Source organism: Pristiophorus japonicus, chromosome 13 (assembly GCF_044704955.1).
Source record: "Pristiophorus japonicus isolate sPriJap1 chromosome 13, sPriJap1.hap1, whole genome shotgun sequence".
Lineage (NCBI taxonomy): Eukaryota > Metazoa > Chordata > Chondrichthyes > Pristiophoridae > Pristiophorus > Pristiophorus japonicus.
Window position 1 is genome coordinate 28,861,017 of NC_091989.1, and position 27,825 is coordinate 28,888,841.

The following is a 27,825-nucleotide window of genomic DNA, read 5'->3' on the forward strand; positions in this document are numbered from 1 at the left end:
TCTAAACAGAGCAGAAAATACTGTTTGAGAAGATGGAGCTGGATATTCTGGGGGTGAAATTCACTGTCGGAATTGAAATCGGTTGGAAGGAAAATGTGGCAGGGTGTATATCGAGTGCTCATAAGAATTGGGAGTTAGGAGCAGGAGTAGGCCATTCGGCCCCTCGAGCCTGCTCCACCATTCAATAAGATCATGGCTGATCTTCTACCTCAACTCCACTTTTCTGCACTGTCCCCTAGCCCTTGATTCCCTTAATATTCAAAAATCTATCGCTCTCTGTCTTGAATACACTCAACGACTGAGCCTCCACAACCCTCTGGGGTAGAGAATTCCAAAGATTCACCACCCTCTGAGTGAAGAAGTTTCTCCTCATCTCAGACCTAAATGGCCAACTCCTTATTCTGAGACTCTGACCCCTGGTTTTAGACTCCTCAGCCAGAGGAAACATCCTCCCTGCATCTACTCGGTCAAGCCCTGTAAGAATTTAGTATGTTTGAATGAGATCACCTCTCATTCTTCGAAACTCTAGAGAATACAGGCCTAGTCTATTCAATCTCCCCTCATAGGACAATCTCCCCATCCTAGGAATCAGTCTGATGAACCTTCGTTACACTCCCCCTCTGGCAACTATATCCTTCCTTAGGTGAGGAGATCAAAACGGTACACAATATTCCAGGTGCAGTCTCGCCAGGGCCCTATATAATTGCAGTAAGACGTTTTTACTTTTATACTCAAATCCTCTTGTAATAAAGGCCAACATACCATTTGCTTTCTTAATTGCTTGCTGTACCTGCATGTGGCTCGATCCACCACCTTTTTACCCCAGCTGAGGTAGAATTTCCCCTCATCATTCAGTGACATGTGGGAATATTTTTTAAATATGCAGATCACGCTTTCCCCTTAGCCCCGAGGGTAAATGCACCATGGGCCGACCTCAGCTTCTGTTCAATGCTCAGGCAGGGAGATGTCAGCGCTATGATTGGGTAGCCTCACGTGGCCACTATCATTAATAGCAATGTTAGGCTTGAAAAGTTTAATTTTTTATTTAAGGTTCTACTCTCCTGAACCTCCCCTCAGTATCCTTATTGTGATTCTCGATCCAATCGCCCTGAATCTTGTTCCGGATGGTAATTATGTTTAAACCATGTCATGGTTTCTAAATCCTACATTTGTCGCTGCCAACTTGTTCCACAATGCCAGCAGCCTCTTTCACTGAAACAAATCTTCTGACACCTCTCACCTTAAATTGTGTTCCCAGTCCTCAAATCCTGGGCCCAAGAGAACTGCCCTGGATCCAATTTATTCAGAACCATGAAAACTTTAAATGTCCTGGGTGGGCTGTCCTTCCACATAACCCAACACTCCCATTTCAGGAATCAGTCTTGTAATCTTTCTCCAGAGAAGGACAATGATCAGAGGCGAGAGCCTGACTGATTTATTCACACTGAGGCCACTGCCTTGCTGAAATCAGCTAACTCAGCACAGCTGAGAGATTGGAACGTGAACCCTTTCTGGTTTGCATACCTCAGTGGCACAATTGAAGGGGCACATCCATGGAGCTGCTGCCGCCTCCCATTTAATCCGCTCCACAATCCATGTACACTCTCCCCATCACGGACTTTACCCAGCCATTTAATCTCCTCGCACAACCCATGTATACTTTGCCCTCAGGCTGGGCTCCTGTCACTAACTCCCTAGGGTAAGTTGGTCCCTCTGGGGTCCAGCTCTCACTCAGTATATCTGTGCAGACACTCCACGTTGTTGAGATTCATTTGCTCTTCTGGAGCCTGGGTGGCATGGGGACCCTCCAGTGCTGAGTGGGGAGTGACTTTGCTGCTAGTAAATTCAGGGTTTGTGGTGCCACTGTTCAATGGGGTCCTACTGGGATTGTCCAGTGCATTAAAGGACTGCGGTTTGGATTCTTACACCCACTCCATCTGTAAATCCTTTTCGAAAAATACCATTTAGAAAGTCTTACCTTACTTGATGCCACCTTTGGAGTGACCATTGAAGACTGCCCTTCACTCTGGTACCTGCGCACTCACCCACGTGTAGCTTGTGTTAGCTGTTGGCAAGGTCCTACTGCTGTCACGTGTCATACAGTCAGACACCCATGTGCTTGATGAACCCTGGCACTCCTATCCTCTCACTGTCTGCATGTTGGTCAGTTTTTGTGCACCTTCTTGGACGTCACTGTTCGACTGTCATTGTTGGAGTCCCTGGGCAACCAATAGAAGGGCCTTGCCTCATTACCTCCCTGTGAAGTGAGGACAATGGAATGGGTCAGGTGAGGTGAGCGATCAGCAGAAAGAGCTCGGCCATGTCAGCACATCGCAGAGCTCTTAAAACAAATAGTGGGTCCAGAACACAGAAAACCAGCCAGTCACAATCACCCTCGCTTAGCCTCCCTGACCTCCGACCTCACGGGCACATAGCATGCAGGGTCACAGGGATTACTGTCAGCCTCAATGCTCACATTCAACTGTCCTCAGTGATCACTAAACTGTAAAACGAAACAGAGCAGTGTTTTACCACTGAGTAAGACCCCAGATTCGGGGATAAAGCTTGTTATCTGATCGGGGGTCCGACAACTTTCTCCCCCTCCCAATAAAGGAATATCCAGTAAAAAGCCAGAATCTCTCTCCATTTTACAACCTTCTCGAACCAGTGCCTTAGTCTGCGTTCCCATAGTTCATGGCACCATTCTGGGATCACTATCTGCATTTATCCTTCTCACCTGCATATTCCTGATAAACTGATATTCATCATGTTCCTTTGAAGATCCTTGCTCTACCTCCTTTGTTACTGCCGAGATTCTGTTCCACATGGGAACAGAAATTCTTTCCAATTCCTTAATATGCCTGGAGCTTATTCATTCTGAACCTGCACCCGACAGTCCGATACCCTGGTGCCACCTGTAACCTGTGAACCTCTCCGTGCTTCAACAGCCTGCATCATGTCCCTTTCAGTCTCTTCTAATAATGCCAACAAATAAGGCGCATCACAGGAGCATTAGCAAACAATAATTGACACTGCATTTATACAGGATGCCCCGAATCGTTTACAGCCAACAAAATATTTTTGAAGTGTCGTTACTGTTGTAATGTAGGAAACATGGCCGCCAATTTGCACACACAAAGATATCACATGCAGTGATGTGATAATAACCAGATAATCTGTTATAGTGATGTTAGTTGAGGGATAAATATTGGCCCAGGGAACCGGGGAGAATTCCTCTGCTCTTCTTTGAATAGTGGCCATGGAAACTTTTACATCCACCTGCGAGGGCAGACGGGGCCTCAGTTTAACGTCTCAACCGAAAGATGGCACCACTATCAGTGCAACACACCCAAAGTACTGTCCCTCTAACAGTGCAACAGTCCCTCAGTACTGCCCCTCTGACAGTACAGCACTCCCTCAGTACTGCCCCTCTGACAGGACAGCGCTCCCTCAGTACTGCCCCTCTGACAATACAGCACTCCCTCAGTACTGTCCCTCTGACAGTACAGCACTCCCTCAGTACTGCCCCTCTGACAGGACAGTGCTCCCTCAGTACTGCCCCTCTGACAATACAGCACTCCCCTCTGACAATACAGCACTCCCTCAGTACTGCCCCTCTGACAATACAGCAGTCCCTCAGTATTGCCCCTCTTGACAGGACAGTGCTCCCTCAGTACTGCCCCTCCGACAATACAGCACTCCCCTCAGTACTGCCCCTCTGACAGTGCAGCGCTCCCTCAGTACTGCCACTCCGACAGTGCAGAGCTCCCTCAGTACTGCCCCTCCAATAGTACAGCACACGCCAGATCCACATTGGGAGCGAACGCTCAAACCCTCCATACGGCAGCACTTGCCCTGGTGTACTCTACAGTGGAGTACTGCTCTCCGGCATGGCTATCAAGTCCGCATGTCAAATCCATTCTACTATGAGAATTATCATTGGTACACTTTTATCGACACCAATACATTGGCCATTGGCTGCCCATGCTTGGAAACATCACATCGCCACACCTACGCCGATCCAGGCTGACTTGAACAGCCTACCACCAACTCATCTCAAATCTAGAAGGTCATTTTGGATTGCCGCCAAAGCCCTACAGCGATCTCCCCTCAGCCTTGATGACCGAAGGTGAAATGCTTGGAAGAACTGTGATAGACGGAATGGATTCCTTATAGAGGTCCCCACAGTACAACCTGAAGGATCAAACCTTTCTCGTAAACAGTGGACAACCATCAACTGCCTCAGAACTGGTCATGGTAGATGCTGCCACCTTCTCCATAGATGGAAGATTAAAGCATCCCCATCATGCAACTGTGGAGCTCCTAATCAGACCCTGGAGCACATCATTCAGCACTGCCCTCAGAGGGAATTCGCAGGCAGCCTACAAGATATCCACATGGTTACACCAGAAGCTTTGGCCTGGATATCTGGCTTAGATATTGATTTACTACCATACAACAGAAGTACACACTCCCTCAGCCTGGATTATAGGCTCCAGTTTCTGGAGTGGGGCTTGAACCCAGGACCACCTAACTCAGAGGCGAGAGTGTTACCCACTGAGCCATGGCTGTCACTTAAATATATAATTAAACATCTGCAAAAGAAAAATATTGCGGTTGCTGGAAACCTGAAATAAAACCAGAAAATCCTAACCCGGTCAGTTAGCATCTGTGGAGAGAAGCAGCGTTAACGTTTCAGAACAATGACCTTTCATCAGAACGGAATGTAACATCTGGACATATATCTGTAAAATGGGGCAATCGTATCTCATGAAACATTGTAATTAAAGACTGTAAATTATGTCCATAAGATCCATGGCTAGTGTCATGTATGTAACCTTCATGTAACTGTAACCTTCATGTAACAACACTGTATACACCTAAGAAATGCACACCTTGACCACAGGGGGTGAACTTGTGGGAGACACTCCTCATCTGGTCATCCAGGTATATAAAGGGAGGTCCAATGCAGGGTCATCACTTCTTGGTCCTGTGAATAAAGGTTCGGGTCACAGAGTGACCTTGTCTGCAGAATGTGCCTCGTGTGAATTTATAGTAGAGTGTAAGGATATTACATTTGGTGACGAGAAACGGGAATCAACGACTCACGAGAATGGCCACCGGTAGTACAGAGGAACAGTACTGTGTTGGTGAGGACTGGGACGATTTCGTTGAGAGGCTCCAGCAGAGCTTTGTCACGAAGGACTGGCTGGGAGATGCAGCGGCTGACAAGCGAAGGGCGCATCTACTAACCAGCTGTGGAACTAAGACGGATGCGCTGATGAAAGACCTGCTCGCACCCGAGAAGCCGGCGGACAAAATCTTTGAAGAGCTCAGCAAACTGATCGGTGAGCACCTCAAACAGGTGAGCAGTATACACATGGCCCGACACCGATTCGATACACACCGACGTCGGGAAGGACAGAGCATACCGGACTTCGTTGCGGACCTTCGGCGCTTGGCCAGCCTCTGTAAGTTCACAGACGCCTGCAGGTAGGAGATGTTAAGGGATTTCTTTATTGAGGGCATTGATCATGCCAGGATTTTCAGAAAGCTAATTGAGACCAAGGACTTGACCTTGGAAGCGGCGGCATTGATGGCTCAGACCTTCATAGCAGGGGAGGAGGAAACCAAGATAATATATGCGCGCAACTCTGCTTCCAACGTGGCGATGGATCAGGGAGTTAACATTGTAAATGCGACTCAGAACCCCGCAGGCAGGCAAGGGCAATTCGACACCACCCAGGCAGTAACAGACTCTAGAGTGGGTCCTCAACAGAGACAATGGCAGGTTGAATGGACATTTATGCCATCACAGTGGACAATGCGTCCCAGGATGGGGCCATTGACACCCACTAACAGAGTGTTCAAGAGTAATTAAAGAGACAATCAGAGAGGAATGCCTGGTAACAGCTCTTTTGTTCACAACAATCTCAGCTCATGCTGGAGGTGCGGAGGCAGACCTGCTCCAAAAACCTGTAGGTTTCAACAATTTATCTGTAGAAATTGTAACTTCAGTGGACATTTAGCCAGAATGTGCAGGAAGCCCACAGCGAGGCTAATTTACGAGGCAGATGAACCAGAAGAGGGGTCTGCAAGGCAGGTTGATGCTTGGGACAAAGCAATGCATGCTGAAGTTCAGCGGGTTCATGTGGCAAACATCCACAGCTCATATACCAAAACGTCACCTATGATGATGTAAGTCTTATTAAACGGCAGCCCAGTATGCATGGAGCTGGACACAGGGACCAGCCAGTCAATTATGAGTGTCCAACAATTCGAGAAACTATGGCCACTCAAAGCTAGCAAACCCAAACTAGAACGCATTGACACGCAATTACGGACGTACACCAAAGAGATCATCCCAGTGCTAGGCAGTGCAATGGATCAGAGAACCGGCTGCCACTCTGGATTGTCCCGGGAAATGGTCCCGTGCTTGTGGGAGGAGCTGGCTAGCCGAGATGAACTGGAAATGGGGGGATGTACACGCCATTTCATCTGTGGAGCGAAGCTCATGCTCACAGGTCCTATAGAAATTTGAGTCACTATTTCAACCTGGTATCGGGATTTTCAAAGGTACCAAAGTAGTGATACGCATCACCCCGGACACCAGACCAGTGCACCACAAAGCCAGAGCTCCGCCGTATGTGATGCGGGAGAAAATTGAGAGTGAGTTGGACAGGTTGCGAAGAGAGGGCATAATTTCGCCCGTTGAATTCAGTGACTGGGCAAGCCCCATCGTCCCTGTCCTAAAAACGGATGGCTCGGTCAGGATCTGTGGCGACTACAAGGCCACTATCAACCGAGTGTCACTACAAGACCAATATCCGCTTCCGAGAGCGGAGGATCTTTTTGCCACACTGGCAGGCAGCAAGCTGTTCACCAAGTTGGACCTCACTTCAGCCTACATGACACAGGAACTGGCCGAAGAATCCAAGCTACTGACCACCATCACCACGCACAAGGGGCTGTTTGCCGATAACAGGTGTCCGTTTGGTATTCGATCAGCGGCCGCTATCTTTCAAAGGAACATGGAAAGCCTGCTCAAATCCATCCCTGGAACAATTGTATTTCAGGACTACATCCTTATCACGGGTCGAGACACCAAGGAACACCTCCACAACCTGGAGGAGGTGCTACGCTGACTGGACCGGGTAGGCCTGCGACTAAAGAAGTCCAAGTGTGTGATTTTGGCCCCAGAGGTCGAGTTTTTGGGCAGGAGGATTGCTGCAGATCGGATCCGGCCTACCGAATCCAAAACGGAGGCGATTCGTCGTGCGCCCAGGCCCGGCAACACATGGGAGTTGCGTTCATTTCTGGGACTATTGAACTATTTCGGGAGCTTTCTGCCAAACTTAAGCACAGTGTTGGAGCCGCTACACATGCTCCTGCGTAAGGGTTGCGATTGGTTTTGGGGGGACTGTCAGGAACGGGCTTTCAATCGGGTGCAGAACCTGCTTTGTTCTAATAAGCTGTTGACCCTGTACAACCCCTGTAAGAAATTGGTTTTGACATGTGATGCATCATCCTATGGGGTTGGGTGCATGTTGCAGCAGAGAAATGATGAGGGCCAACTCCAACCTGTGGCTTATGCCTCCAGGTCACTCTCCCAAGCAGAATGGGGCTATGGGATGGTTGAAAAGGAAGCACTCGCATGTGTCTACAAGGTGAAAAAGATGCACCAGTACCTTTTTGGCAGAAGGTTTGAGTTAGAAACAGGCCACAAGCCGTTAACATCTCTGTTGTCAGACAGCAAAGCTATCAATGCCAATGCGTCAGCTCGCATACAGCGATGGGCTCTCACGCTGGCTGTGTATGACTACACCATACGGCACCGGCCAGGCACCAGAACTTGCGCTGATGCACTCAACAGGCTTCCACTGGCCACCACTGAGGGGACAGCAGAGCAAAGCGCTGAGATGGTCATGGCTGTTGATGCCTTTGGCAGCGCAGGCTCCCCCATCACAGCCCGCCAGATCAAAATCTGGACCAACAGAGATCCCCTCCTATCCTTGATTAAGAAATGTGTCCTGACTGGGGATTGGGCGCCCGCATACAGAGCATGCCCCGAGAAGGTCAGACCGTTTCACAGACGGATGGATGAGCTCTTCATCCAAGCTGACTGCCTACTATGGGGCAGCCGGGTAGTCATGCCCCAGAAGGGAAGGTAAGCATTCATCAGGGAACTCCACAGCGAGCACCCAGGCATCGTGCTAATGAAGGCCATTGCCCGGTCACATGTATGGTGGCCGGGAATTGACTCAGACCTGGAACACTGTGTTCGCAGGTGCACGACATGTGCCCAGCTGGGTAATGCCCCCAGGGAGGCCCCACTCAGCCCGTGGCCCTGGCCCACCAGGCCATGGTCACGTATTCACGTAGACTACGCGGGCCCGTTCATGGGAGAAATGTTCCTCATTGTCGTTGATGCGTGATCAAAATGGATCGAGTGCATCATATTGAATTCATGCATGACATCCACCACTGTGGAGAGTCTGCGTGCGGTCTTTGCGACCCACGGCTTGCCAGACATCCTGGTTAGCGACAACGGCCCGTGTTTCACTAGCTATGAATTCCGGGAGTTCGTGGCGGGTAATGGCATCAAACATGTCAGGACGGCACCGTTCAAGCCGGCTTCCAATGGCCAGGCGGAACATGCGGTCCAAATCATAAAACAGGGCATGCTCCGGATTCAAGGACCCTCCCTTCAATGCCATCTATCGCGCCTCCTGCTGGCCTATAGGTCCCGACCGCATTCGCTCACGAGAGTCCCGCCCACAGAACTACTTATGAAACGTACACTTAAAACTCGGCTGTCCCTCATTCATCCAGTCCTGTCAGACATTGTTGAGGGCAAGCGCCAGTCCCAAAATGAGTGCCATGACCGTAACTCAAAGGGGAGATGTATAGAAATCGATGACCCTGTATTTGTTCTTAATCATGCTTTGGGGCCCAAATGGCTTGAAGGTACTGTAATTGGCAAAGAGGGGAATAGGGTCATAGTGGTCAGACTTAACAATGGACAGATATGCCGCAAGCATCTGGACCAAGTAAAAAAAAGGTTCAGCATGGACACTGAGGAACCTGAGGAAGATCATGAGATGTTGCCCACACCACCGCCAGTGAACGAGCAACAAGAACATTCAGCAGCATGCACAGTCCCTGCGGCCAGCCCGGACAAGCCGGAATCACCACAGGTGACAGAGACATATGCCAAGGCTCAACAACCAGAGCCCCAACTGCGGCGCTCCACGAGAGAGCGTCGACCGCCTGAAAGACTTAATCTTTGACCCCATAAGACGTTGGGGGAGAGGTGATGTCATGTATGTAACCTTCATGTAACTGTAATCTTCATAACAGCACTGCATACTGTATACACCTAAGAAATGCACACCTTGACCACAGGGGGTGAACTTGTGAGAGACACTCCTAGCCTGGTCATGCAGGTATATAAAGGGAGGTCCCACGCAGGGTTATCACTTCTTGGTCCTATGAATAAAGGTTCGGGTCACAGGGTGACCTTTTCTGCAGAATGTACCTCGTGTGAATTTATAGTAGAGTGTAAGGACATTACAGCTAGCAGTGGCAGTAACATCTGCTATTCCTACTTCCCCCAGTGGATGGTAGTATAATTCTAAACCTATTGCAGGAAGCCCAGGAACCTTCGCGTATTATAGTGGTGCCAATCCAACTCCTCTCAGCCTCAAACCACAAACACAGCGAAAGATCAAAGAGTGTCTCGACAATCCCACCTCAAACCTGGCAGGATAGTTGCAGAAGACGGGGCAAAGGCGTGTAGCGAGCCCTGCTTCACAGCCCGCTGTCACCAGCTCCGTTCCCCTCTCCTGCCCCCCACATGATTCCTGGCATGTCACCTCCTCCTCTGCCCACTGCATGCCCATCCCAGCGGGGAGACACGGCCCGGCTTCCCAGTGGATGTTACTGCTCTCCACCTGCAGGCTTTTGGAAAGTCTGTCTGATATAAAAGTTGCGGGCAGTGGTGTTATTATCAGAGCTGGCCATCAATGGAGAAGCAATGTTGCTGCTGACCCTGAACCTCAGCATTCATTGCTCCTGGTACCCGATGGTGAACACCCTCTCCTGAGAGCGTTCATTCTAAAGGGTGGGACCCCCGAGCTAGATTTCCTCCCTCCGAACTGGATCTCCCCCCCCCCCCCCAAGCTAGATCTCCTCCCTCCGAACTGGATCTCCTCCCACTGAACTGGATTTCTTCCCTCCCCCCCACCCCCCGAACTGGATCTCTCCCCTCCTCCCCCGAATTGGATCTCTCCTCCCCCCCCGCGGACAGGCCCCCGCCCCCGGGCGGGGTCTCGGCCCCTTTAAGGACCCTCCCCCGCCGGTCCGAGTGGGTCGCACTCCACTCCAGGTTTTGCAGCAGCTCCAGGTCCGAGTGCTGGATCGGACCGAGACTGAACCGAGAGCGGCCAAAACTTCGCCCGGGACCCCAGCACCGAGAGCCGCTCACCGCAGCACAGAGCACTCGGCTCCGGCTCACTAGACTAAAGTCGCGGTCCCACACAACACCCGGAGACCGGCTACAGGGAGCCGCTCGGAGCCAGTGCGCTGCCGTTCTCCACCCCTCTAACTCTATCCCTCCCTAACTCCTTCCCTCCCCAACTCCTTCCCTCGTTCCCTCTCTAACTCCTTCACTACTTCCTCATTTACTCTCTAACTCCTTCCCTTCTTCCTTCTCTAACTCCTTTCCCTCCTTCCTTCCCCAACTCCTTCCCTCCTTGCCCCTCTAACTCCTTCCCTCTCTCCCTCCAATCCCCTTAACTCATTCTCTCTCTCCCTCCAATCCCCTTAACACCTTCCCTCTCTCCATCCCTTGCTAACTCCTTCCTTCCCTCCATTCATCCCCCTCTAACTCCTGTCCTCCCTCCATCTTGTCCTCCCTCTCCCCTCTAACACATTTGCACTATCCTCCAATCCCCCTTTAACTTCTGTCCTCTCCCCCTCCAACCTCCTAACTCCTTGTCCCTTGCTCCCCCCCCCCTGCTTTCCCTCTCGCCTCCCTCCCCCTCTTTCTCTCCCTCCCCTTTCCTCCCTCTCTCCATCCTTCTCTCCCTCCATTTCCCTTTCCCCCTGGTCTTCCTACTTCCCCCTCCCTATATCCCTCCTTCCCCTCTCTCTCTCTGCCTTTCTGCTTCCCTCTCTCCCTCTGTCCTTCACCCCTCCCTCCCTCCCTTCCTATTCTCTGTACTTCCCTCTCTCCCCTGCCTTCCTCTTTCACTTTCCCTCCTGAACTCTCATCTTCCTTCTCTCTCTCACTCACTACCTCCCCCCCTTTCTCCGCGCCTCTCTCCCTCCAGCTGTGGACGACCTTTGACCCTGGTGAAGAGGCTGGGGTCGGCCAGGAGTCTTCACTCTCAGCAGCATTGTGTTTCCCTGGTTGTCTGCAGGATGTGTTGCTGGCTGACACTATGTGCCGTTGTACAGGCACCTCTGCTGTGGTGGACACTGGTCGGAATGACCTCAGCCGTGATCTCTCAGCCATACTACCACCAGGAGAATGGTAAGTGCATTTGGTATCTGAAGGAGAGCAGGGCAACGTTTCGGGTGGGTCCCTGTTTGATGAACGGTCTGTCACTGAACCCTTCACCTCAGGATCTGAGCACTGATGAAAATCTCTATCCTCGTGTTATATGTCTGTCTGTCTCTTCCCGTGTCTCCGTCCCTTTCCGTTTTTTCTTTCTCACTTTCTCCTTTTCTCATGTTCTCTTTTTCTTTCTCTTTCTCTCTTTCTCATTCTCTCGCTTGCTCTTTCTCTCGCTTTCTGTGTCTCTCTCTCCATGTCTCACTCGTTTTAATTTCTCTTTTTGTCTCTCTCTGTCTCTCCGTGCCCGTATCTATCTTTCTGTCTCTCTTTCTCTTTCACTTTCTCTCGTTCATTCTCTTTCACTATATTTATCTCTCTCTCTCTCTCTCTCTGACCTGATGTGCATTTCCAGCTTTTTCTATTAAATTCTGAGCACTGATCTCCAAATGTACTATTTCGGCTCGGCCTCTCTCGCAGTTTGGACAGAGAGTCTGTGACCAGATCTCTTGGATGGTTCTGTTGAATTTATTCTCTGAGGGAGGTGTGAATAACTCTAGTCAGTGCCCCCTCCCCCAGTTCGATTCAGTCGGTATCCAGTGGTCTGTTGTTCAGTATCGCTTACAGAACCCTCAGAGACATTTTCAGATTGTGTAATTTTCCCAGTTTCCCCATCTCTCCTAAAAGGCGCAGACTCTCTCTGTCAGTCTCTGTCTCTGTCCCTGTCAGTCTCTGCCCCTGTCTCTGTCAGTCTCTGTTTCTGTCAGTCTCTGTCCCTGTCTCTGTCAGTCCCTGTCTCTGTCCCTGTCTCTGTCTCTGTCAGTCTCTGTCTCTGTCCCTGTCAGTCTCTGTCCCTGTCAGTCTCTGTCCCTGTCAGTCTCTGTCTCTGTCAGTCTCTGTCCCTGTCTCTGTTCCTCTCAGTCTCTGTCTCTGTCTCTGTCCCTGTCCCTGTCCCTGTCCCTGTCCCTGACTCTGTCCCTGTCCCTGTCCCTGTCTCTGTCAGTCTCTGTGCCTGTCTCTGTCCCTGTCCCTGACTCTATCCCTGTCTCGGTCAGTCTCTGTCTCTGTCTCTGTCTCTGTCTCTGTCAGTCTCTGTTCCTCTCAGTCTCTGTCTCTGTCAGTCTCTGTCCCTGTCCCTGACTCTGTCCCTGTCTCTGTCAGTCTCTGTCCCTGTCCCTGTCAGTCTCTGTGCCTGTCTCTGTCCCTGTCCCTGTCTCTGTCAGTCTCTGTCAGTCTCTGTCCCTGTCTCTGTCAGTCTCTGTTCCTGTCCCTGTCTCTGTCAGTCTCTGTCCCTGTCTCTGTGTCTCTGTTCCTGTCCCTGTCCCTGTCCCTGTCCCTGTCAGTCTCTGTCTCTGTCAGTCTCTGTCAGTCTCTGTTCCTGTCTCTGTCAGTCTCTGTTCCTGTCCCTGTCCCTGTCAGTCTCTGTCTCTGTCCCTGTCCCTGTCAGTCTCTGTGCCTGTCTCTGTCCCTGTCCCTGTCTCTGTCAGTCTCTGTCAGTCTCTGTCCCTGTCTCTGTCCCTGTCTCTGTTCCTGTCCCTGTCTCTGTCAGTCTCTGTTCCTGTCCCTGTCTCTGTCAGTCTCTGTCCCTGTCTCTGTGTCTCTGTTCCTGTTCCTGTCCCTGTCCCTGTCCCTGTCCCTGTCAGTCTCTGTCTCTGTCAGTCTCTGTCAGTCTCTGTCCCTGTCTCTGTCAGTCTCTGTTCCTGTCCCTGTCTCTGTCAGTCTCTGTCCCTGTCTCTGTGTCTCTGTTCCTGTCCCTGTCCCTGTCCCTGTCCCTGTCAGTCCCTGTCTCTGTCAGTCTCTGTCCCTGTCTCTGTGTCTCTGTTCCTGTCCCTGTCCCTGTCCCTGTCCCTGTCAGTCTCTGTCTCTGTCAGTCTCTGTCAGTCTCTGTTCCTGTCCCTGTCCCTGTCAGTCTCTGTTCCTGTCCCTGTCCCTGTCTGTCAGTCTCTGTCCCTGTCCCTGTCAGTCTCTGTGCCTGTCTCTGTCCCTGTCCCTGTCTCTGTCAATCTCTGTCCCTGTCTCTGTCAGTCTCTGTTCCTGTCCTTGTCCCTGTCCCTGTCAGTCTCTGTCCCTGTCTCTGTCAGTCTCTGTTCCTGTCCCTGTCCCTGTCCCTGTCAGTCTCTGTTCCTGTCCCTGTCCCTGTCCCTGTCCCTGTCAGTCTCTGTTCCTGTCCCTGTCCCTGTCCCTGTCAGTCTCTGTCCCTGTCTCTGTCAGTCTCTGTTCCTGTCCCTGTCCCTGTCCCTGTCTCTGTCAGTCTCTGTGCCCGTCCCTGTCTCTGTCAGTCTCTGTCCCTGTCTCTGTCAGTCTCTGTGCCTGTCTCTGTCAGTCTCTGTGCCTGTCCCTGTCCCTGTCAGTCTCTGTTCCTGTCCCTGTCCCTGTCTCTGTCAGTCTCTGTCCCTGTCTCTGTCAGTCTCTGTCAGTCTCTGTCCCTGTCCCTGTCCCTGTCGGTCTCTGTTCCTGTCCCTGTCCCTGTCTCTGTCAGTCCCTGTCCCTGTCCCTGTCAGTCTCTGTGCCTGTCCCTGTCCCTGTCAGTCTCTGTCCCTGTCTCTGTCAGTCTCTGTCAGTCTTTGTGCCTGTTTCTGTCCCTGTCCCTGTCCCTGTCCCTGTCAGTCTCTGTCTCTGTCAGTCTCTGTCAGTCTCTGTTCCTGTCCCTGTCCCTGTCAGTCTCTGTTCCTGTCCCTGTCCCTGTCTGTCAGTCTCTGTCCCTGTCCCTGTCAGTCTCTGTGCCTGTCTCTGTCCCTGTCCCTGTCTCTGTCAATCTCTGTCCCTGTCTCTGTCAGTCTCTGTTCCTGTCCTTGTCCCTGTCCCTGTCAGTCTCTGTCCCTGTCTCTGTCAGTCTCTGTTCCTGTCCCTGTCCCTGTCCCTGTCAGTCTCTGTTCCTGTCCCTGTCCCTGTCCCTGTCCCTGTCAGTCTCTGTTCCTGTCCCTGTCCCTGTCCCTGTCAGTCTCTGTCCCTGTCTCTGTCAGTCTCTGTTCCTGTCCCTGTCCCTGTCCCTGTCTCTGTCAGTCTCTGTGCCCGTCCCTGTCTCTGTCAGTCTCTGTCCCTGTCTCTGTCAGTCTCTGTGCCTGTCTCTGTCAGTCTCTGTGCCTGTCCCTGTCCCTGTCAGTCTCTGTCCCTGTCTCTGTCAGTCTCTGTCCCTGTCTCTGTCAGTCTCTGTCAGTCTCTGTCCCTGTCCCTGTCCCTGTCGGTCTCTGTTCCTGTCCCTGGCCCTGTCTCTGTCAGTCCCTGTCCCTGTCCCTGTCAGTCTCTGTGCCTGTCCCTGTCCCTGTCAGTCTCTGTCCCTGTCTCTGTCAGTCTCTGTCAGTCTTTGTGCCTGTTTCTGTCCCTGTCCCTGTCCCTGTCCCTGTCAGTCTCTGTCTCTGTCAGTCTCTGTCAGTCTCTGTTCCTGTCCCTGTCCCTGTCAGTCTCTGTTCCTGTCCCTGTCCCTGTCTGTCAGTCTCTGTCCCTGTCCCTGTCAGTCTCTGTGCCTGTCTCTGTCCCTGTCCCTGTCTCTGTCAATCTCTGTCCCTGTCTCTGTCAGTCTCTGTTCCTGTCCTTGTCCCTGTCCCTGTCAGTCTCTGTCCCTGTCTCTGTCAGTCTCTGTTCCTGTCCCTGTCCCTGTCCCTGTCAGTCTCTGTTCCTGTCCCTGTCCCTGTCCCTGTCCCTGTCAGTCTCTGTTCCTGTCCCTGTCCCTGTCCCTGTCAGTCTCTGTCCCTGTCTCTGTCAGTCCCTGTCCCTGTCCCTGTCAGTCTCTGTGCCTGTCCCTGTCTCTATCAGTCTCTGTCCCTGTCTCTGTCAGTCTTTGTCCCTGTCTCTCTCTCTGCCTCTCTTATCTGTCTCTCTCCCTCTCGATCTCCTTCCACAAGTCCCAGGGGCTTCTCTCTCTACCCGCTCCACTGGACAAGACAATGAAAGAATCTTCTTTTGCTGAGCAATGTCTGTAACTCTCGACTGATACTCAATCCGACCTCTGCTATTTACTTTCTGTCTCCGCTGCTTGTCTCTTTATGTTTAACTTGTTGCCTCTGCCGCTCTTTGCCTCCTTTCTTTTATTCGAACGAACTGTAATCAGGAACTAAAAGATCAGTGGCGCAAACTGCAGCCTGCGGGTGAAAAACAAACTAAAGTAGGAGTACGGGGCCTCTCAGACAGACGCAATGTGGGACTGACTCATTCAGTAGTGTGAGGGTGGGAGAGCTGAGAATTCATCCTGTGTCCAGTTGAACCGTGGATAAGAGCGACCCCTCGATTCTCGATTAGCCCTTAGTCAGTACAGTACTGGTGGGTACAGGTCTGTCATTGTATAACACTGGGGTACAGTACTGGTGGGTACAGGTCTGTCACTGTGTAACACTGAGGTACAGTACTGGTGGGTACAGGTCTGTCACTGTATAACACTGGGGTACAGTACTGGTGGGTACAGGTCTGTCACTGTGTAACACTGGGGTACAGTACTGGTGGGTACAGGTCTGTCACTGTATAACACTGGGATACAGTACTGGTGGGTACAGGTCTGTCACTGTGTAACACTGAGGTACAGTACTGGTGGGTACAGGTCTGTCACTGCATAACACTGGGGTACAGTACTGGTGGGTACAGGTCTGTCACTGTGTAACACTGAGGTACAGTACTGGTGGGTACAGGTCTGTCTGTATAACACTGGGGTACAGTACTGGTGAGTACAGGTCTGTTACTGTATAACACTGGGGTACAGTACTGGTGGGGGGGGTACAGGTCTGTCACTGTATAACTCTGGGATACAGTACTGGTGGGTACAGGTCTGTCACTGTATAACACTGGGATGCAGTACTAGTGGGTACAGGTCTGTCACTGTATAACACTGGGATACAGTACTGGTGGGTACAGGTCTGTCACTGTATAACACTGGGGCACAGTACTGGTGGATACAGGTCTGTCACTGTATAACACTGGGGTACAGTACTGGTGGGTACAGGTCTGTCACTGTGTAACACTGGGGTACAGTACTGGTGGGTTGAGGTCTGTCACTGTGTAACACTGGGGTACAGTACTGGTGGGTACAGGTCTGTCACTGTATAACACTGGGGCACAGTACTGGTGGATACAGGTCTGTCACTGTATAACACTGGGATACAGTACTGGTGGGTACAGGTCTGTCACTGTATAACACTGGGGCACAGTACTGGTGGATACAGGTCTGTCACTGTATAACACTGGGATACAGTACTGGTGGGTACAGTACTGGTGGGTACAGGTCTGTCACTGTATAACAATGGGGTACAGTACTGGTGGGTACAGGTCTGTCGCTGTATAACACTGGGATACAGTACTGATGGGTTGAGGTCTGTCACTGTGTAACACTGGGGTACAGTACTGGTGGGTACAGGTCTGTCACTGAATAACACTGGGGCACAGTACTGGTGGATACAGGTCTGTCACTGTATAACACTGGGATACAGTACTGGTGGGTACAGGTCTGTCACTGTATAACACTGGGGCACAGTACTGGTGGATACAGGTCTGTCACTGTATAACACTGGGATACAGTACTGGTGGGTACAGGTCTGTCACTGTATAACACTGGGGTACAGTACTGGTGGGTACAGGTCTGTCGCTGTATAATACTGGGGTACAGTACTGATGGGTACAGGTCTGTCACTGTATAACACTGGGATACAGTACTGGTGGGTACAGGTCTGTCACTGTATAATACTGGGGTACAGTACTGGTGGGTACAAGTCTGTCACTGTATAACACTGGGGTACAGTACTGGTGGGTACAGGTCTGTCACTGTATAACACTGGGGTACAGTACTGGTGGGGGGTACAGGTCTGTCACTGTATAACTCTGGGATACAGTACTGGTGGGTACAGGTCTGTCACTGTATAACACTGGGATACAGTACTAGTGGGTACAGGTCTGTCACTGTATAATACTGGGGTACAGTACTGGTGGGTACAGGTCTGTTGCTGTATAACACTGGGGTACCATAATCTACCAAAATTCTCTGGACTCTGGGGAGGTACCATCGGATTGGAAAGCAGCTAATGTAATGCCTCTGTTTAAAAAAGGGGGCAGACAAAAGGCCGGTAAGTTTAACATCTGTAGTGGAGAAAATGCTTGAAGCTATCATTAAGGAAAAAATGGCAGGACATCTAGATAGGAATAGTGCAATCAAGCAGACGCAACATGTATTCATAAAGGGGAAATCATGATTAACTAATTTACTGGAAATCTTTGCGGATATAACGAGCATGGTGGATAGAGGTGTACCGATGGATGTGGTGTATTTAGATTTCCAAAAGGCATTCGATAAGGTGCCACACAAAATGTTACTGCAGAAGATAAAGGTACGCGGAGTCAGAGGAAATGTATTAGCATGGATCGAGAATTGGCTGACTAACAGAAAGCAGAGAGTCGGGATAAATGGGTCCTTTTCGGGTTGGAAATCGGTGGTTAGTGGTGTGCCACAGGGATCGGTGCTGGGATTACAACTGTTTACAATATACATAGATGACCTGGAAGAGGGGACAGGGTGTAGTGTAACAAAATTTGCAGATGCCACAAAGATTAGTGGGAAAGCGGGTTGTGTAGAGGACACCGAGAGGCTGCAAAGAGATTTAGATAGGTTAAGCGAATGGGCTAAGATTTGGCAGATGGAATACAATGTCGGAAAATGTGAGGTCATCCACCTTGGAAAAAAAAAACAGTAAAAGGGAATATTATTTGAATGGGGAGAAATTACAACATGCTGCGGTGCAGAGGGACCTGGGGGTCCTTGTGCATGAATCCCAAAAAGTTAGTTTGCAGGTGCAGCAGGTAATCAGGAAGGCGAATGGAATGTTGGCCTTCATTGCGAGAGGGATGGAGTACAAAAGCAGGGAGGTCCTGCTGCAACTGTACAGGGTATTGGTGAGGCCGCACCTGGAGTACTGCGTGCAGTTTTGGTCACCTTACTTAAGGAAGGATATACTGGCTTTGGAGGGGGTACAAAGACGATTCACTAGGCTGATTCCGGACATGAGGGGGTTACCTTATGATGATAGAGTGAGTAGACTGGGTCTTTACTCGTTGGAGTTCAGAAGGATGAGGGGTGATCTTACAGAAACATTTAAAATAATGAAAGGGATAGACAAGATAGAGGCAGAGAGGTTGTTTCCACTGGTCGGGGAGACTAGAACTAGGGGGCGCAGCCTCAAAATACGGGCGGGCCAATTTAAAACCGAGTTGAGAAGGAATTTCTTCTCCCAGAGGGTTGTGAATCTGTGCAATTCTTTGCCCAGGGAAGCAGTTGAGGCTAGTTCATTGAATGTATTCAAATCACAGATAGATAGATTTTTAACCAATAAGGGAATTAAGGGTTACGGGGAGCGGGCGGGTAAGTGGAGCTGAGTCCACGGCCAGATCAGCCATGATCTTGTTGAGTGGCCGAGCAGGCTCGAAGGGCTAGATGGCCTACTCCTGTTCCTAATTCTTATGTTCTTATGTACAGTACTGGTGGGTACAGGTCTGTTGCTGTATAACACTGGTGTACAGTACTGATGGGTATAGGTCTGTCACTGCATAACACTGAGGTACAGTAATGGTGGGTACAGGTCTGTCACTGTATAGCACTGGGATACAGTACTGGTGGGTATAGGTCTGTTACTGTATAACACTGGGGTACAGTACTGGTGGGTACAAGTCTGTCACTGTATTACACTAGGGTACAGTACTGGTGGGTACAGGTCTGTCACTGTATAACACGGGGCTACAGTACTGGTGGGTACAGGTCTGTCACTATTATACTAGGGTACAGTACTGGTGGGTACAGGTCTGTCACTGTATAACACTAGGGTACAGTACTGGTGGGTACAGCTCTGTCATTGTATAACACTAGGGTACAGAACTGGTGGGTACAGATCTGTTGCTGTATGACACTGGGGTACAGTACTGGTGGGTACAGGTCTGTCGCTGTATACCACTGGGGTACAGTACTGGTGGATATAGGTCTGTCAGTGGAAAACTCTCGGGTACAGAAGGTGTTCATTGTTTTGAAATGACTGTGCTTCGCGAATCTCTTCTCTATTCTCTCAGTCACTCGGTATAGCTTATCTCTCTGCTGTGACGAACGGCTCTCGGTCTCACTCTGTCTCTCTGCCTGGGTCTTGGTCAGGTGCCCACATCAACTGTTCAAATACTTGCAGTGAGAACTACTTAAAAAATATATTGAGTGTGTTCAACATCCCCGGTGTATTGAACAATCCAATAAAAACATGTCAGTGCTGTGCAATGCAGCACTTTCTACACTGCCCCATCAATCACTCCCAGGGCAGGTACAGCACGGGTTAGATACAGAGCAAAGCTCCCACTACACTGCCCCACATACACTCCCAGGGCAGGTACAGCACGGGTTAGAAACAGAGCAAAGCTCCCACTACACTGCCCCACATACACTCCCAGGGCAGGTACAGCACGGGTTAGATACAGAGCAAAGCTCCCTCTACACTGCCCATCAAACACTCCCAGGGCAGATACAGGGGGTTAGATACAGAGCAAAGCTCCCTCTACACTGCCCAATCAAACACTCCCAGGGCAGGTACAGCACAGGTTAGATACAGAGCAAAGCTTCCACTACATTACCCCATCAAACTCACCCAGGGCAGGTACAGGAGGTTAGATACAGAGCAAAGCTCCCACTACACTGCCCCATCAAACACTCCCAGGGCAGGTACAGCACTGATTAGATACAGAGCAAAGCTCCCTCTACACTGCCCCATCAATCATTCCCAGGGCAGGTACAAGGGGTTAGATACAGAGTAAATCTCCCTCTATACTACCCCATCAAACACAACCAGGGCAGGTACAGGGGGTTAGATACAGAGTAAATCTACCTCTATACTACCCTATCAAACACACCCAGTGCAGGTACATGGGGTTAGATACAGAGTAAATCTCCCTCTACACTACCCTATCAAACACACTCAGAGTAGGTACAGGGGGTTAGATACAGAGTAAAGCTCCCTCTATTAAGGTTTATAATACAGTAGAGAACCAAGCTGAATATAAATAGACAGGAGATCAAAAAAAAAGAGAGCAAGAGGGACAAAGAGAATGTCTGAGCATAGATCAGCGGCCAACATAAAAGGGAACCCAAAAAGTCTTTTATAAAGGGTAGTCAAAGGAAGGGTGGGTGATTAGCAACCAAAAAGAAGATCTTCTTGTTGAAGCCGAGGTACTAAATAAGTACATTGCATCTGTCTTCACGAGAGAAGAGGATGCTGTCAATGTCACAGTAAAGGAGGAGACAGTAGTGATATTGGACAGGATACAAATAAAGAGGAGCTACTTAAAAATTCCTCAAACTAGAAAAATCATCCAGTTTGGGTGGGAAGCATCCTGGGTTACTGAGGGAAGTAAGGTGGAAATTGAGGAGTCCCTGGCCACAATCTTCCAATCCTCCTTGAATATGGGATTGGTGCCGAGGATTGGAAATGTTACACCCTGTTTAAAAAAAGGGAGAGGGATAAATCCAGCAACTACAATCCAACGTCGGTGGTGGGGGGGGGGGGGGAAATTTTAGCATCAGTAAATCGGGACAAAACGAATTGGCATTTAGAAAAGTATTAGGTAACAAATGAAAGTCAGCATGGCTTTGTTAAGTTGATCACGTTCTTTGATGAAGTAACGGAGAGGGTTGATGAGGGTAGTGCGGTAGATATGTATATGGATTTTCAAAAGGCGTTTGCCAAAGTATCGCGTAATAGGCTTGTGAGCAAAATTAAAGTCCATGGGATTAAAGGGACAGTGGCTGCGTGGTTACAAAATTGTCTAAGGGACAGAAAGCAGAGACTAGTGGTGAACAGTTGTTTTTCAGACTAAAGCGAAATATTCAGTGGTGTTCCCCAGGGGTCCACATTAGGACCACTGCTCTTTTTGATATAAATGACCTAGGGATCCTCGACCACGAGGAGCACGTCATTGGCGTAAACTGAGAGGACAACCCCCACGCCCGGCTCTTGCAGAGCGAATCCTGTCAACCTCTTCTGCAAGAGGCGCAGGAAAGGCTCCACGCATATGGCATATAACTGGCAGGACATGGGGCATCCCTGGCGCACCCCTCTCCCAAAGCGAAGGGGCATCATCAAAGACCCATTAATCTTAATCAGACACTCCATGGCGGTGTACAAAAGTTGGATCCGGGCGACGAAATGCGTCCTGAATTTGAAAGCGAGCAGAGTCCCGAAAAGATACTAGTGATCCACCCTGTCGAACGCCTTCTCCTGATCCAGGGAAAGGAAGGTGACCGGCCCTCTGGGAATGGTGGATCAGGTCCCGGACCAGATGGATGTTATCGTGGATTGTCCGGCCCGGGACCGTATAGCACTGGTTGGGATGGATCATGTGGTCCAGCACAGCGCCAAGGCGAGCAGACGTGGCCCTGACAAAAATGTTGTAATCCATGCTGAGGAGGGAGACCGGGCACCAGTTCTTAAGTAGGCAGAGATCTCCCTTCTTAGGCAGCAGGACGATGAATGCCCTGTGCCAAGAGAGGGGCATCTCCACGGTCGCCAAACTTTCCCCCGAAACCCGTGCATCGTCACGCTCCAGGACGTCCCAGAACGCCCTGTGGAACTCCATGGCCAGCCCATCCAGCCCCGGGGACTTTCTCCTCGAGAGCTGGTTGAGGGCACCGGTCAGCTCCGCCAGGCTTAGCAGATTTTTTCGCCGCCCTCCGGCTAACCTCTGGAGGTCCTTCCACAACACTCTGCGTGTTTCCTCACTGGATGGATCTGAAGAGAACAGAGCCCCGTAGTAGTCTCGGGCCCTGTTACTGATGCCCTCCAGATCCGAGACCAGAGATCCGTCATCGGCCAGCTGCGTCAAGAGCTGCTTACGGGCCCCCCCGTCTTTTTTCCAGAGAGTAGAAGAAGGGGGAGCCGCGATCCAGGTCCCAGAGGAAAAGGATGCACGGCCTCACGAATGCACCTCGGGACCCGACAAGCTGCAGGTTCTTAAGCGTGCCCTTCTTCTCTTCGTACACCCTCCGCAGGGCCGGGTCCTCGACGACTTGACCGAGACGGGACTCCAGGTCGAGCACCACCTTCTCCAGGCAACCCACCCTGGCCTCCCGCCTCTTGGTCGACCCCTTCGCGTACTCCTCACAGAAGAGACAGACATGAGCCTTGCCCACGTCCCACCGTAACCTCAAGGAGGGAAAGCCCACTGCTTCCTTCTCCAGTCGGACCAGAACCGACGGAATGAATCCTGGAACCGCTCGACCTCCAGCAGCAGGTTGTTAAAATGCCAGTATGCGGACCCCACCCGAAGCAAGCTCCGCCCACACCAGGTGGTGGTCCGAGCACCGCACCGGCCGCATGGAAGCCGCCGGAACACAGGAGATGAACGCCTGGGATATATACAGGCGGTCGATTCTGGACCATCCTCTTCTAGGCCTCACCCAAGTGAAGGCGCTGGAGTCGGGATGGAGATTTCGCCAGACGTCCACCAAGTCGAAGGACCCGACCAAGTCCCTCAACTTCTCCATCGCCATCATGCTCTGCGGGACACTGGAGCAGTACCCTCACCGAGGGTACAGTTAAAATCCACCCCGAGGACAATGCAGTCATCGACGTCGATGGAGCCTAGAAGAATGGACACTTCTTTGAAGAAGCGTACTTACTGCGGACCAGGCTGAGGACCATACATGTTTATTAAATAGAGCGGTACGTCCCCCAGGCGAACAGTGACATGGAGCAAGCGGTTTGGCAAGATCTCCGGCTGAAAATGTGGGGCCAGCAAGGTAGCCACCCCACTAGAAGTGGCGGTGAGGTGGCTCATGCGGACCTCTCCTTGCCATTCCAGGAGCCACGTGGCCTCGTCTCCTGGAACGGTGTGAGTTTCTTGCAGAAAGCACACCGCATATTTCCCCTCATTTAGGAGTGAAAAATTATTAAATCTGCGGCGCGCCTCTCTGCCGCTGTTGATGTTGAGGCTGGCTATGGTTATCTTCATGACAAGAGCATAGTGCAACCTCTACTTAACCCTACTTTGGGGAGGGAGCGGAGTTGTGCAATGACCTCCTCTCCCTCAACAACCCAGCGAGGAACATTTTGAGCCGGCGCAGCTCAAGATTGTCGATTTTGGATATGGCCCTGTCCGCGCCCATGGTTTTGACGGCGGCGCAGACGGGCCTGATGAGCAACGCCGGCTCGGACCATTTGTCCAGTGCCAGCTGGACTTTCTTGCGGAGACCCTGGCATTCCGCCATAAAATCCCAGAATTCCTTGGCAGGAATGAGGGGGACTCCGCGACGGGCACGAGGAGATCCACCGCCTCACTGGCGATGGACTCTAAATCCTCTCCCGCGCCCACCACCGAGCCCCCATCCTCCTCCGGGAGGTCACCACTAGCGGCCAGTCCATCAACCACACAGGGTGCGGCAAACAGCCCGGCCGCACCATCCGGCCCTACCTCTGTCACGATCCCACCCCAGGATCGACGGCAGAGGAGTCCTCCCTGGGCTCCTCCTGGGGTGCCAGGTTGGGAAGCGGCAGCGGAAAGGGAACCCTCCCCACTCCAGGCACCGGGGTGCACGGAGAAACCGGGGAGAAAAACCTCTCCAGTACCTCCAACACACCCGGCGCCAACGTCAGGGACGGAGATAGGGGTTCCCCACCCTCCCCGCCACCACCCTTCGACCCAGCGGGCGGGGTTTCCTGGGAAATGTTCTCTGCCAGGTCGAGCAGATCCCGGGGGAGCCAAAGTTTGACTGGGCGCACTCGGCCTCTTTGGCCTCGCCCGCCTCAGTCCCAAGGGCGCTCGGCCCGGCGGCGATATTTTCTTTTGGCGGCCCCCACAACAGGCAGGTCTTCTTCCCCATCCCCGGGAGGCTCAGGCTGGACAGTCTTGGCTACCTCACAGCCTTCCCGTACATTTTGGAGGCGGCGACAGTGGCCAAGGGGCCGGAAACCCTAGCCATTGCCCTCACACACTCCTGTATGGTCATGTTGGGGTGAGTTTAGCTCTTTATCCCATGTTTTTTAGTAATTAACTTGAATGGTGGCAGGGCAGCAGGAGCCGCCATGGCCTTTGCGGCCAGGCACGTATAAGTCAGGGCTGGCACCGCCACCGGCGAAGGTAGACTCTCCATAACAGGGTCTCTTTAAGGGCTACACACACCCCAATGTCACAGGCCTAAAGGTCTTAATGGCATCGTTAAATGAGCAGAGGGAGCTCTTAATGAGGCATACCTCTCCCCTGCTTGCTAACAATTGGGGGAGGGGTCTTTTCTCTCTGCTCAGTAGTTTTAATTGATTTTTTTAAAAAGAAAGAGGTGCCTCTCAGAGAGAGGGAGGAGAGACAGAGAGAGATAGGGAGGAGAGGGTGGCAGGCTGTGAGGTCAGGGTCACCCCTCACAGTGTTGGGTGCGTGCTCGCTGGGGTGCACTCTCCGATGGTAAACACAAAGTCTTAATCAGCAGGTCTTCTGGTGGAGGGAGAAGATGCCTTCACCCGGGATGGCTGGAACCAGCCAGGCACAGTTCTCCACCAGGTTTTTAAAATGTTTAAATCAGGGAAGAAATTCGGCTTCAGCTAGGCAGCTCGAGCTGTCCTGGGCCAGGCAATGGGGGAGGGGTGTTTTTAGTGGTGTGTGGGGCCTAGTTGAACACAAGAACCCCACACACTTACAACCCCCCCCCCCCCCCAACGATGTTCCAGCCTTCTTGTTAATCCTCTTTCCTCCCCCCCAACTACAAAACAAAGTCTTTTTGGACAGTGCACCAAAAACCCACATGTCGATAGAAAATGGCTCTCCCTCCTTCCACACAGCTGATGGTGTTGTTGTTCTACAACTTGTTCTTTTCCCCTCTCTCCAATTCTGTGGCAGCCCTTGCTCTCCTCCACTCTCCAAGCAACTCTGTTAGTTTAATGGCAGCTTCTCTTCCGGCTCTCCCTCTGGCACCAGGCTCACAACCACCTGCGTCATCATGGATCCCCTGGAACCGACTGGCTGGGGTTTTATTGAGTCTTGTGACCATCACGTGATTGACTAAGCTCTACAACTATTTTAAACTAAAACCAAGTGCCCCCTTTTGGCAAGGGCACTAGAACCCATAAATTTAGAAATTAACTGGGGACTTTGCCAATCAAATTAAAATTCTGTTCCCGGGGGTGATGATGCACTCCAGTCCCTCCGGCGCCCACCTCTCGCGGAAGGCTGCGAGCATACCGGTGGACACCGCGTGCTCCATCTCCAGGGACACCCCGGCTCGAATGTAAGCGCGGAAGAGAGACAGGCAGTCGGGATGAACGACCCCCTCGACCACTCTACAACTCTTTTGGGGGAACAAAATAAACATCAGATCAAGTGCCCCCCCCCGATCTGGGGGACACTCCAGACACTTTTAACTGCCCTCTTTTTTTTATATTTTTTGGGTTTTTTTGTGTTTTTGTTTTTTGTTAAATTTTTTGGGGGGCATTAAAATTATATATTTTACAAGTGCCCCCTATAAAAGGGGAGGGGGGCACTAAAAACCCGGCAATTAAAACAAATTAAACTTTAAAACATGTAAAATCAAATTAAAATTTGGTTGCCAGGGGTGATAATGCACTCCAGTCCCTCCGGTGCCCACCTCTCGCGGAAGGCCGCGAGCATACCGGTGGACACCGCGTGCTCCATCTCCAGGGACACCCCGGCTCAAATGTAAGCGCGGAAGAGAGACAGGCAGTCGGGCTGAACGATCCCCTTGACCGCTCTACAACTCTTGGGGGGAACAAAATAAACATTAGATCAAGTGCCCCCCCCGATCTGGGGGACACTCCAGACACTTAAATGTCCCTTTTTTTTAAAATGTTCGACCACTCTACAAACCTGTGAGCATACTCACAGATGCTGACATTACAGGCAGGTACAGCATGGGCTAGGCACAGAGTAAAGCTGTCACTACAGTGTCGCATCAAACACTCCCAGGATAACCACAGCACAGGTTAGTTACAGAGTAAAGCTCCCTCTACACTGCCCCATCAAACACTGTGATGTTGTGAGATGTCTTTTGGGTTTGAGTTGGTTCTGAAGTGTTAGCGCTGCATTAAGGCTGGGGAAACTAGTTCTGGGAACGCTGAGGCTAATTGCAATGCGATTCCCTGCATTGCAACAGGGATACACTCCCGACTCAACTTCAAACCTAAAGAGATCCAAATGCCCACACTCCACACATGCAACGAGTGTGAGGTTTAGCACTGTCAGTGTTCCCTGAATGACGACATTTTACCCATTGTGCTTAGCAGCATACAGCGGCCATAGCAACCCAAGAAGCCTGAACAGTGCGGAATAAATGGTGTGTTACTGGACCAGCACACAACAACGCCTCTGTTTGATCCCTGGTCTGTGTTAAATTACCTGAGCTCAGCTTGAGCTGGGCAGTAATCAAGGCTGTCATTGACCTCACTGCCCATGGCATAAAGAAGGGCAAGTCAGCCCAAGTGGAATGGGATTGGGCCCCGTGTAGGAGCTGTTACAACCCAGAGTAACTGTCCTCGACTCTCTGAGAATTGAACAGTTTCTAATGTCTTTGTTAGGAAACTGAGGGCCAGGCTCACAGTCATTGCCAAGAAATGTTCAGCCTCAATCAAAATCATGTCTGGATCAGGAATTTTCTAAACCACAGAGCGGCCAATTCTCCAGGCAATGCACAGCTGCTTGTAGCAAGCTGGAGGGAAATACTGAGCATTAATTTTACACCGAACCTGAGCAGCCTCAAGCCTACTTTATCTATCTATCTATCTATCTATCTATCTATCTACTATCTATCTCTCTATCTCTCTATCTATCTATCTACTATCTATCTCTCTATCTATCTCTCTACTATCTATCTATCTACTATCTATCTATTTATCTATCTATCTACTATCTATCTATCTATTTCTCTATCTATCTATCTATCTCTCTCTCTTTCTCTCTTTCTCTTTCTCTCTCTTTCTTTTTCTCTCTCGTTCTTCCCTCCTTCCCTCTCTCCCTGAGGAAAGGCCCAGACTCTATCCCCTGCATGTGATGAGTGTGCTGATCCCAGGGGGGTGCCCATTCACAGGTGGCTTGTTCTAAGGACTGAAGCCTGCCTGAAAGTGGCTGTCGCCCCTTTGAAAGCTGGAGGCTCAAACTCCTATCTTTGGAGACTGCAGCATAGTGAAGGGGTTATAGGTGCTTCATTCCACCCTCCCATTTATAAATAAGATCACACCTTGCTGTGCACTTCCCTTCATGATCCTGTCTGTAAGGAAACAATCACTAAGAAGATGAGGAAATTATGCCAAACCAGTAACACCGTTCCCATT

At 51.0% G+C, this 27,825-nt stretch overlaps 1 protein-coding gene across 1 annotated transcript in view; it reads left to right on the forward strand.

Annotated features, from left to right (window-relative positions):
* The first annotated feature begins 11,485 nt into the window (after positions 1 to 11,485).
* kcp (kielin cysteine rich BMP regulator) overlaps positions 11,486 to 27,825 on the forward strand; it is a 370,984-nt gene continuing 354,644 nt past the window's right edge. The window contains exon 1 of the mRNA XM_070897288.1: positions 11,486 to 11,536. Coding sequence (XP_070753389.1) covers positions 11,491 to 11,536 — 46 coding nt within the window. The 5' untranslated portion in view covers positions 11,486 to 11,490. The remainder of the gene's footprint in view (positions 11,537 to 27,825) is intronic.